The 12,833-nt window shown below is 44.1% G+C and overlaps 1 protein-coding gene across 8 annotated transcripts in view; it reads right to left on the reverse strand.

The window, feature by feature from the left end:
• The window catches only part of KCTD1 (potassium channel tetramerization domain containing 1), a 106,733-nt gene that overhangs the window by 34,084 nt on the left and 59,816 nt on the right, over positions 1-12,833 (reverse strand). For 7 of the 8 annotated variants that reach the window (XM_063326759.1, XM_063326757.1, XM_063326755.1 and 4 more), the window contains one exon: positions 3,472-3,650. In XM_063326759.1, coding sequence (XP_063182829.1) covers positions 3,472-3,635 — 164 coding nt within the window. In that variant the 5' untranslated portion in view covers positions 3,636-3,650. Of the gene's footprint in view, positions 1-3,471; positions 3,651-4,123; positions 4,279-12,833 lie in introns of those variants that run through there. The other variant, XM_063326756.1, reaches the window with a different exon arrangement.

Consider the following 12,833-nt stretch of genomic DNA (forward strand, 5'->3'; position numbering starts at 1 on the left):
AAACAGAAGAAACTCCAAAACCGTAAGACTCCTCACAGAATAGAAACAGTTTGGTCCATTCACATGGATATATGAATAACCATCAGTCGACAACTCAAAAACAGGAGCGATAATCTGTATATGGGTGAATACATCAAGGTCTACAGTCTTGGTGGAGAGAGCTGCACAAAAGGACACCTGGCCCCTCCTCAGGCATTTAAAGAAGATTACTATTTCTTTCAGCAGACTGACCTTACATTAGGTCTTCTTGGTACAGATACTGATTCAAATTGCCTCTTCTTGAAGCCTAAGTCTGGCAAACTGTATTATCCAGGTGCATGAGATCATGTCTGAGGCATGGTCTCGCTGGCTTGGGAGAACCTGAAGCCTGTTGATGAGATAGAAGAGTCATCTGGGATCTTCCTTGTGAAAACAGTAGGTTCTCCCTGGTCTGGAATATAACTGGGCTCCTTTGAATTCTATGCTGCTGGCTTTTTAAATGAATTTTGTGGGTTTTTTTAGCATTATTTTAGCTTCAGAATTTAAAATTCTAGGATTACTCAATTCAAACCATCTGTTAGATAAGTTGCCTGTCTGTTGGATTGCTCCACTGTATCAATCTTTGGCCAAAACACTGATAGGCTTTGATTCCTTGGGTTCTTCAATCACAAGAGCATTTGACAGAAGCCCTCAATGGCCTTTCCATAGCAAGGGGCCGGAACCCAGCATCAGCAGCAAGATACTTTTAGAGTCTCACCTGGGTTTCTTTGGAGGAATGAATGGGTAACTGTTGGTAGGCGTTTTACATATCACGTCACAAACCATTTTCAGGGATCTAACAAAAAAATATGGAAAATGAGCCCTGCAAGCTACAAGTCTTTACCTGATACCATTTAAGAAACCCTTTCTAAAGTACTCTTTCCAATTCCTACTCTACTGTCCAAGAAGGAGAACTAGAAAGGCACAAGATGAGATGCTACTGAATCTAAAAGAAGGAAAAATACACTTGCTCCAAAGCAGAGACTGCTCCATCAGGATAGGTCTCCTTCACACCAGCAAGTCACAGTGACTGGTTTGGATATCACCCTTTCAATCTCTCAAAGAAAGATGACTCTGGTACCTGGCCCACAGATGAAAGGTTCATTTTAGGCTTCTGGCCCTTAGACTACATGTAATACGAGTCAGAAGCCTAATGACTTTCATGTCTCAACCTGTTAGATGCTGGAGCCTGCAACCTATGCCTTGACTCATCCCTGGAGCAGTGCTCTTTCAGGCAAGATAATCAAGACCTTATTTTTCATACACAATACTTCATATGACAGTAAGCCTCAGGAGGCTTCAACTGGCCCAAAGATATCTATGAGACCCTGCTTTGGTTTTGGTCTCATTCACACATGTGATACTGGTAGAAAAAGAGAACATACAAGCAATGCTGGTCAAAACCTTGGATTAACTAACACTAACAAAGTTAGACTGTAGATATAGACTGACCGGGTCAGTCTCCAATGCACAATTTGTATTAAGGTCCAAATATTACTGGATAATTTGTACCCAGCACTGACCCTATATATAAATATAGATACATATACACACACACACCCCTCCATTGGAAAAAAAAACCATTAAGGTAAATCTTACAGACAAAACCCAAACAACTATACTGTGATAGCCAGCTTATTGCTTCATGCCATTGTCTTGACATCCAAACGAGTTTAGTAATTGCTCTTTTGAAGCTGCTAATGTTAAAAAAAAAAAATAAAAAATCAAGTTCTGGAAGTGGCTGGGAATTCCAGGTTCTAACAGCTACGCTGGAAATATTCAACTCATCAAGGGGTTCAAAAGACACTTACTGTCAGAACTGAAACACAAACGCATGTCAGAATTACTTGAAACAGAATGACTATAACTCAGAGTTTGGGTTTTCTTTAAATTATGTTTGAAGAGCTTTAAAATGTTTAATTTATTAAACTGGCTTTGATACTACAGTCATAGCTTCCACTTTCAAGTGCTACAATGGCTCAATTGAACACAGAATACATTAAGCCTAAATTCCACTGCCACCATACACACTTATGAAAGACATTTTAGTGTTTCTTCACTTAAAGTAATATGCTGTCCCTGTGAATTTGACATTCTGCACACACAACAGTTTCAGACACCATCACTACTCCAGCTACTGAAAAAACCCTAAGTAATCCCAGCTCCTATAAGCTGAACACAAGCAGGTCCCTAAACAAAGTTCCCCAAAACGATAGATTTGGTTTTCGAAGAACAGTTTGAGTTTTTCCAGACATTGCTTCAATCTCTCCTGGCAGGCCTGCGCTTTGGCATGGCTCCTATTACTTCCCTCTGCCTGGCTTTCCTTGAGGAGGTTGTCATAAGAAAGGCCATGTGCCCAGCTGTTTCTCTTTCATACGCCTTTATTTACTGTTCTCTTCCTCTAGCACTGTCAGCTCTTAGTGTTACAAGCACTACGCCTGTCCCACCTAAAACTATCTAGGCAACGCTGCCGGGGCAGTAGTACCGGTGAAACCCACGCTTAGAACAAAATCACATATCAGGAAGAGTGCCTTGTACCCTTCAGTAAGGCAACTCAGAGTTGTGGGATCGAGAAACTCAAAACCTCCCCCCACAAATGCTGGAAAGACCGCGAAGGTAACACCGCCTTCCCTCTAGAGCAGGACCAGGCAGTGAAGGGCAAGGTATAGACCAATACTGTGAACACAATCAACATCTGCTGACTGATAAACCAACTCTTAGAATAACAATATCCCTACCTTCACCACCATGTAGTATCCACGCATGCTGCGTTCAGTGCACTGTTGTTTCCTTAAAGCTGCACTCTTATTTCATCTGCTCTACATACACCACTTGCTCATGCATGCAATTTTCTAACTGCTTAAGACCAGTAAGCTACCACAGTCATAAATGTTTCATTTAGAAGGTACATGAGAGAGAGTTAAGAGTCTAATTATTTGAAAAGCCCTAAGATTCTATAAAAAGTATTCAGTTAATGCTGTCCTATATTTTGTTACATACAACCTTACTTTTACCTCAAGTGACACATCCAAGACTACACCTTGATACTACGGGAGAGAGGTTACCGGTCCAAAAGAAACAAAACAAATATCTTAACACCCCCACCTTTGGACTTAAATGCAGTATCGCTACAGTTTTTCAATGTAATAAACCACAGAATGGGTGCCCTGGCATAAACCCAGAATTCTAGGAGGTAGAAAGTAAGTGCTCTTTACCATTGACTTGGTTCTAGTACATACACGTAGGGATTTGCAGGAGTGCCATTTGTCTGAAACATAGTGGAGCAGGGAAAAGAAAAATCAGTCTCTCACCTCCTTCGAACAAAGAAACCTAATTTAATTTTGAAACAAAAGAAACTAAACTTATCATTCTAAGACAGCCCCAGGACGTCCAAGCATGAAATGGAAGAAAAGGAGTTGCCAAAGACATGCAGAACAAGCTTTTTAAAGTTACCTGGAATCGGGGTATTTTGTAAGCGTGGCCAAGCTGCTGGTGTACATGTGCCCACCCACATCAATGTGAACTGGTGCGTTGGATTTTGTGAGCTGTGCTGGAGTGGGGATGCCTTGATTGTTCAATGGAGATGCAGGGGATCTAGTGATCAGAGGTCTTGACATATTGGGACGACTGTCCTGTGAAGAGATAGACCTGGGTTAATGATTTCCTTAAAAACCTCACAAAACCCCACAGTCTCCAGTCAATAGCACTGTCTCAATAATCTCAGCTGTTGATTTTCTTCTCATTAAAGCACAGACAAATATTCGGCAGTTTTTAAAATCAATCCAGCTCTAGGAGTCTTAACTGGCTACGTTTTAAGTAAGTGGGGGAAAATGCAGTGATAAAACCCACAAAGTAGGAATCATGTTCAATAAAACAAGTTCTTCCTGAATACTGCTCGTGACAGACAACCCATACCAAAAATAAAAAAAAAAAAAAGCTCATTCTCGTATTTAAGAGCTGATGATAAAGGCTCTGAAAGAAAGAGCTGCAGACAGAAAGAGAAAGAACAATTACAATTTTCCTTAATGAAGGTGACCCCAGGTAGACTTTCTGTTCCTTCCCGAGCCCTCCGTCAGTGCCGTACAGTCAGAACAGAAATACAAACCCTCAACTCCTCCATCCTGCACACTCTTCTCTCGAACTCCCAATTCACATAGCACGGAAACAGAAGCAGAAACACCTGGACTAGTCAACTGCTCATGGACTGCAGACCACTGGACATCGACAGCCTTTGAGAGAGACATTTTCCATTTAAAAATTAGATGTATGGCGACAGATGCCCCCGCCTGCCCCGCATAGGCTGCAGGTCTGAGCCACTTTTCCCCCAAGGCAGGCGAGCTCCCGGAGCCGAGCGGGAGCCGATGCTTTGCTGATGAAACCAACTTTTAGTCACAAAGGAAGAGCCGGAACGCCAGCAAAGAGCAGCCCCAGCCTGCGCATGGGGCGGGTGGGGCTGGGCAGGGCGATGTGCTGGAGCCAGTAAGGCAGGCTGCATTCAAAAGCCGGGGATTAAAATAGAAACGCATTCGAGAGCGGTTAGTTTGGAGACAACCCCGCTTCGCTTGCGACTGAAGGAAAGCTCCATACGGGGCGGCATCTCGCAGGGATGCCTTGGGAACGAAAAAGCCCTTGCAAATGACTAGGTTTTACATTTAAAAGGTAAGCAAAGCAGCGAGAAGCCAGGTACACTTCATCACAAAACTCTCTTTGTTCTTTCAACACGTCTTTCAGTCCTTCAAGGTAATGGATTCCTTGTAAACATCTCTGCAAACCTCGCAGAAGCGAAGCGCAGCCAGGAGAGTGAGTTACGGGTTACTTGGACTAGCAAAGTCCTTTGCCGCCGAAAACACCATTTCTCATGGCTGTTAAAAGATTCAAACCATAAAGGCAACATTAGCCAGGTAAATGTCTAACTGAAATGATTTACAGGCCAGTGTTGCACAATAAATCCAAGTTATATGTAACAAAAGGCATCTATAAACCACAAGGTACTTAACTAATTTTCTTTCATACACAAAAGCAAGCTTAGGTCAAATACTGATAAAAACGAAGGGGACGAAGAAAAATACCTAGTCTGGATTTTGGGGGGCGGGGGGGGAGGGAGGGTTGGGTTTTCTTCGTTTTCTTTTTAAGCAGAAGTTAATATAAATCTGCAGAAATACCACACTTAATCACTACAATTGCCTGAGGAGGTGCCCGCAGCACAATGAAGACAAGTCCAGACAAAATAAGGTACACACGCTATGCAAAACTAATGTCTGCTATAAATGCTATGTGGTACAACCACCACCCAAGATGCTACTGATCTGCAGTATGATATTTAGTAAAATAACGAAGAAAAAATTAAAAACAACGACTGGAACAGCGAAAGTAAGAAGGCAAGGAGCAATACAAACCAGGGGGAATAAAAGCACGCGTTGGACGATTAGCAGGAGGAAAGCAGCCAGTGTGAGGAAGGGAACACATTTCAGTGCTTAAAAGCAGACAAACAGTTTGGAAAAAAAATAATTAAATAAAATCATCAACAAAGGCTGAGACTCAAACGAAAAAACAATTTCTGGAACTTGTATGAGACAGACACCACCACCTCCCTTAGCAGGATCCTCTCTGGCAGAAAAACACAGCCCTGTTGCAATTTAGCACACTGCAGCACCACCGAGCCTGTAATAGTTTTTCAACTGGACACATTCTCCTGTATCCCCTGCCTGGGGCTGCTCGGGAGAAAATGAACAGATTTGCAGGGTTAATATTGTAGTTAGGCTGGGACCTCATTCAGCGTAGCTGCGATAGCGCCGGCTGCATGAAACGGTAGAAGAATGTGTAGTATAAACATCACTGCCAGGATGGGAGATGGGTTGAAGGACTGTGGGCATTTTACAAGGCAAAAAAAAAAAACCAAACAAACCACACCCAAAAAGCCCAAAACGGTAAGAAAAGGGAACCAGTTTCCAAAAACAAAACCAAGCTGCCATTTACAGAGTTTACCTACTAAAACTCCCAAGAAATAAAACCACTTCCAACCAGGTACTCCGTGATTTATAATAAAACCTCACACTGTCTTATTTCATCCTCCTCCTTCTCAACATTCCCCCTTCAAGTTACCTGCATTTATTGTGCCTCAAAGAAACGACACCCATCTGCTCAATGTTTAGATATTAAATACAATAATGCTAGCCTTGCTCCAACCGTAGCTCACAAAGCACATTTCCCTGGATAAAACCAGTTCACTGTTTTGGAGACCACTTTGAAATTGGGCAACGGTATTTCTCCTGCAGTTGCCCCAGAGAAATTAAAGCAGAAACAGGATTCAGAGAACCGGGTGTTTAAAAACCAGTTTCTTTTATGTGGCACTACCCACTAGCGCAGCCACAGCACAGATGATCACCATCCAGTGGGTACAGCATTAAGACCACCGACATTTGTTTAACAGATCAAAGTTAAATCACTGCGTTAGTTAAATCACTGTATTTGTTCAGCTATGGACAGGATAACACAGAGGCAAACAGTCTCTCTGAAGAGATACACGGCTTGCTTGCCTTGGATTATTGCAAACATGGAAGTGAATGAGCTTAGTTTAACTACGAGAGTGGTTAGAACAAGGCACGGCTGGTAAAATAAGCTTCTACTACCTAAACTGATTACAAATGTAATTCCTAGGAAACAACTACTGGAGAAAAGAAGGGAACCATAGAAACCAAACTCAATGAGATCCAGCAAGCTAGCTAGAACAGCTGATGACAAAAAGGATCAAAAAGTTCTTCGGAAGCCTTCCTTGGTGTGCTTGGTGTCAGGCAGGTGAGACCTGCACCCAGGAAGGGTTTCTAGCTCAGCCATGGCTGTTCCCACACGGGAGATGACAGAGGTTGTCATCTGCCTCGGGAACCGCATGAACTTTATTCATGAATGGGACACAAAGCACAGCTAGAGCCTGTGCAGGCTGGATGAGCAGCAGCCTTTGCTGATCTGTCAACTGTCCATTTTTGGCTTCGTACCTTTCCCTCTCAATTATCTGACTGTTTACCCTACAAAAAATTAAGAACAGGAAATCAGTGCTTCCTCTGGACTAAAATATTTGAAATACCCTGTAAAACATTTATCAATATTAGTACTCAAAGATATTTTTTTCCCCCCCAACAACTTTTCAAAATAATGACTTCTGATTTTAAATCAGAATTAATTTATTACTGAAACTATGTACTCAAAAGTGCTAAGATCTATGTGCTAGTCAGGTTAAAGACATTAAGGTCTTAGAAAACTTTTCAGTTGTGGTTCATCACACAAAACTACTACTCTACCAGAGCAAACTCTAAACGTTTTGAGGCTTCTCCACTTTCTTGCTGATATTTGAAAGAGTCTTTCAACAAGCAGTTGGTACGCCCAAGTCTTTTGAGTATATCTGAACCTGCTTCTCATTTTCTGCCCTAGGCAAGCCTTCCTGTAGGCTCAACAGGAGCTGCAAAAGCAGCCCTGCCTGAACTCCTCCTGCCTGAGATTTCCAAAAATCCTTGGGATTTAGAAGTCTTTCTACCAGAGGGGGTTGAGGATCATGGAGGAGAGCTTTCAGATCTCTCCTCCTCCCTGCCTTTTTCTTCTATATCACCTTCTCCCTGGCTCCATTCAAGAATATTGTTAAAGAATAAGCCTTTACATCTGTGTTCAAAAAACACAGTAGCTGTAGGGCTGAGACGCACACCCATGCAACTAGTCTACCAAAGAACAACACAGGAACTATGTCGACCTTCTGGTAGCAAGTGGAAGAAATAAGAGTTATTTGAAGAAAATCAGTTATTACAACATGCTGCTAAGTGTACAAAAATCAAAGAGACAGGAGGCTTCCTCCTCCCCTCGAAATATTTGCTCAAGTTAGACTGCCATGATTAGCAGTGGTTTCAGAAGTGTTATTTACACTCTGTGGTCTTGAGTAAAGTCATTCCAGTTCCCTTCTTAAGACAGAAACCTTTACAAAAACTATACCACCACAAGACAACCCAAGCTCACTTACCGGAGGACCAACATTCAAGTACAAACCATCTACTTGACTCACAGGACTGTGGGGATCATTTTAGGTTGCAAGTCAAGGCATTGCTGGCTAAGGCTATTATAGCCAATACATTCCCTGTGAGCCAGCCCAGCTGCAGGAGGAGTGTATATTGGCTACTCGATATACTGTAGCTCTAGCCTTTGTATCAAATTCTAAAGTTATTGGAGGCTCCCTGTCACAGCCCAAGCAATTATCACTCCTGAGAAACTCAAAGCTACATATTTCAAACTCTCTTGGATTTTCTGGGGGGAGGTGAGGACAAGCTTGTCTTATCTAGACGTTAGAAACAATAATCATGCAGTAGTTTATTCCAAAGCATCAAATCTGTCTGTATTCAGTATCTTTTTCTCCACAACAGCAAGCCACAAGAGAGGTCTTTCTCCTCACAAAAGCCTGGTGCCCAGGAACATCTGGCAACAGCAGTCAGCACACCAATATCACCCATCTCCAGCAGAAAAGTCTCCTCTGAACACACGCACTGTATGGAGAACAAACCAAATCAGTGAACAAACTTTGGAAGCTGGAGACATAAATCCCTTTTCCTTCAGAACAAAGCAGAAATCACTCAAGTGTCATGGACAGCTGTGCGCCCGGCTCTGAAATAAAAAACAGGCCAATGCTTGGGGGTGCTCATGGGATGTGGGAAACCCTAGTTTGACTCTCTCATCATAATGAGGAACAGTAGAACCACTTTCGGATTCGGCTCCCGCACAAGTGCCCCCATTTGGAGGATGTACTTTTTCAAAACAAACATTTCATTAAAGATTAAAAAAAAAAATCATGATCATGTCTCACCACAACACTTAAACAAATACCCCCCACTTTTTTTCAATTCAGCAAAAACAGTCGCCACAACAAAGAGGCTGGAGAAAGTATTTAATCAACATAAACAGTATCGGTACAGTACAAACGGCACTTCTGGAAGGTGTAGCAAGCAAAGATAGAGAGCTACGTGTTCAGGAAGCCCACGTGCTCGCCTTGCTGGAAGTGGAAAGCCCCATCCTGGGCACCTCTGTGGGCTGGGGATGTCCTCACACCGAAGTCGCTGGCTATGGCTGTGGTACGCTGCATCCACAGATGACACTGGGTTGTGCTGACCCCTCAAGAGCCCTGAAAGGTGGTCAAAAATGACCACGTGCATAGTGCAGAGCGTGCAAGCTGGATTTGGGTCTCTTAAGGTGTGTGCGCCATTGTGGTGCCTCCTCTTCACCTTCACTCTGAAGAGCCCATAAGCACAAAGAAGTTGCCCAGATCTTTGGCAAAAACTCTTTACATGTGAGCACATCCATGCCCTTTCTTCTGCTTCTTCACCCCGACACTGATGGCCAGTAGCTCTCTGAGGAGATAGTTGGGCTGCACTGGTGCCACTGGGTCTGCAAAACAAAGAAATAGTACATCGTTTTCCCCAACGAAAATATGCCAATTGCACTGTCATGTTTTGCCTTTCATCAGTATAATCCAAGTGCTCTTTCCCTTGCAGCTGCGAGCTTTAGGATTGCTGACTCTGAACATTACGAATTATGTTTATAAAGCAAAACTCTAAAACAATTGTGTTTGAGTGCTGTGTGAGAAACAGGCCCAAAACACTATCAGCTGCAATTTAGTGCCACGGTAAGCAGAGATACCAGGTCCTCTGAGACTCAGCGGTAGTACCAGAATTATTATTTTAGACCTCTGAAGGAAAAGTCTCATTTTAAATCCTGAATGTCTGTCAACATGTGACAGAGGGTCAAAATTATCCCATGAAAGACAGTCAAATACAGTGGAGAGCTTGAGAAGCTGGGAAGGTTTTCTTGAGCTGCTGAAGCACCCAAATGAAGCAGAAGACCTACTACTATACCAAGCAGCTGCTCGCTCCTCCCACCACCGCCATGTTTGCAGTGCTCAGTATTATTTGCAGAAATACACGCAGCAACGCATTTTAGAAAGGCGGGTGCCGCAGGGCTGCCTGAGAGGAGGGACAGAGATACCCAGAGGGGTCCATCGTAGCCACAGTTTTAGGTATAGGCCATCATGAAACCAAGCCTTGGATTAAACCTTTTCCTGGAGGTGCCAGGACAGATTTTCAAACCGTGTTGGGCTATCTTCTGTATCCTGCAATAGCCCAAATACAGATCAAGCCTACAAAGGCAACGATGGACCTCTCGTTACACCACAGTGGCTATAGCAGCGGTGACTGAAGCACTTACCTGACAGGACAATTTTAACTGCTACATCCTCTTTGTCCCAGAGGCACTGGCCCCAGGGTGGAGCACCAAATCTGGCCCCTCGAGATGGAGGTCCCTTGCTCCACATCCCACACGCTGGCTGCTCACAGCCTCCTCCTCCTCGAGATGCTGGCACTGCTGAGCACGTACACCTGCTCAGTGCTGCGAGCGCTGGAGAGATTGTGGGAGCATTTCCTTGGTAGAACGAGCCTTGCTGGGATTTCATCAGAGCTGATCAGGACCTAGAATAAATGCCAGAGGTGCAGAGAACCAAATGCAAGGCCAGGGGCTGAGGGAAGTGAGGTATTTGTGCTGGATGGAGAGAGCTGCCTACCTGGAGAGGCAGGACAGATAAAAATGCCCTTGGACAAGAGCTTGAAGACACTTTGAGAATCTCAGCACCCAGTAGCCGAGTCTGCAGCACACAGCTAACTTCAGCAGAACAGCTCTAACCAACCCTCCATCAGAAACTGGACACTGAGAGTTTAAGAAAAATCTCTAACTACAGAAAAAAGATTTAGGGATAAGGGCAGGAGTCAAATAAGGATCTGTGCTTATACCAGTATGGCGAGGCCAAAATCCGGAAAAGGTCAAGTTTACAGAGACAGGATTTATCTTCTCAAGCACTTATAAACTTCTCTGAAGATTCCCCTAAGCCTTGAAACTGCAGACAAAAGTTTAATACCGCCCTCCAGATATTCCACGAATTTGTACTCTTTATGGAAGATTAACCCCTTGCTTGTTTGGGTAAGCAGCGCTGAGGCCAGCCCAAATGTTTTCATTTATTACATTCAGGGCCTGCAACTAAAGCTCCATTCTTCTGCATTGCCTACCCATTTCTTGCCGTGCACACCCTCTACACTTTGGTCAAGCAAGCGGTAAACGTGGCTGACACAGGACTTGAACTAAGCCCATGAACACAAGCAGGATCTTTGGCATATATCCAACCCATTGCAAAAATCCACGTTGCAAAAAAAAAAAAAAAAAAAAAAAAAAGTCCAGCCCAGATTGACTACCCCAGAAACCCCACATATCCACTAGCCACTTTGACTTTCATAATGGAAGTAGACAACTTCTACGGTCTTCTGACACGCTGCTGATTCAATTCTCTCTCAGTAAAAGCGGCCATTTAATTTACAAGCAAAACCGGATTTGAAAGCTCCTCTCAATTACCGCACAGCACACCACTGCCCACCCGACACTGTATAATCACGGGGTGTTTACCCCAGGATGCAGCGGGCAAAAACACCCCCTAACCATGCTGGAAGAGGCAGTGTTTAGACGCAGGAGAACATCGGCCCAAAGGTCAAGAGACCTGTGCCACTTCTAACGGCGTCCTGCGATAGGGGTTGGACTGGATACCTGGCATTCGCTTGCTTCACCAGGAGCTCGTCTGTTCTGAACTGGCTTCTACGCTAACTAGCAATAAAATTGATTTAGGAGTGACCCAGAGGAAGTGTAATTGCCCAGCCTGAGCCTTCGCTAACTAGACATGCCCTGCTCAAAATATTTCACGGGGTGGCAAAGTAAGGCACCCCGGTGACCTTCACTCAGCCTTCTTTATTCTCACAGGCAAAAGCGGGGTCCCGCCAGATACCGCAGAAACTATTACAAGCCAGTAAGTGCCAAAAGATCCCTCAGTCTCAGTGGAAAAAGGCTCAGTCATCCTAGACACTTTAAAAAAAAAAAAAAAGAAATGCTATTAAAAAGATGAACAGTCCCTGGGAAAGAGGCTGCCAGGTCTGAAGAGCCTTTAGCAGCCCGGCAGCTCTGCCCACAACGCTATACCAAAGACAAAAGTCTTTGCATCTGCTACCCCGAGGACAGTTTCATTTACTTTCCTTTAAACCTGGAAAATAGGTCGCTTTTCTTCTCTTACCTCTATCAAACCTCAGGTAGCAGAGACAACGTAAATTTACCTGTACCTCATAGGAAAGCAAGCACGCAAAAGGAGTTTCACCTTTCGGCAAAGGACAGAGACAACAGGGCAGTTCTCCTCTGTACAAGGCTCCATTCATTCTGGCGAGCAGCAGCATCGATCCAAACGCCTTGGACCACTTCATCCCTGCTGCAGGAGGTGCGGCCTGCCAGCACCTTTGCAGATATCATACCTATGTACTCTGGGGCACCATCCAGAGTCCATACCTCTGCCCTGAGAGAGAGTGCCAGCTCTCCCCACTTGCTGGGAACAGCCCAGCACAGGGCAGCCAACAGCTCCTGCTGGCTCCATGAGGGACAGAGGATCTCCCAGCTCATCTCCTGCACCAGTGAAGACAACCAGTGAAGACAGGCGTGCAACAGCCACCTCCGCCCCATGTACATGAGGTTCACGCCAGGAACGGACATGGAAAGGGGCAGAGGAGCTCTGGACACTGGAATCCATCTTCTAACTGTTCCCAGGTGGACATCTTGTAGGTTGAGATATATTAATAACGTATATTTTGTCAGACTTCTCACTCAAGTGTTGTTGCCTTTTATCCACTTCTAGCAGGCAGTCTCTGAATATTTTGTAAGAGTCTTTACATAAGAAAAGGACAAGAAAAAAAAAAAAACCAAACAAAAAACAA

Source organism: Chroicocephalus ridibundus, chromosome 2 (genome assembly GCF_963924245.1).
Source record: "Chroicocephalus ridibundus chromosome 2, bChrRid1.1, whole genome shotgun sequence".
Classification (NCBI taxonomy): domain Eukaryota; kingdom Metazoa; phylum Chordata; class Aves; order Charadriiformes; family Laridae; genus Chroicocephalus; species Chroicocephalus ridibundus.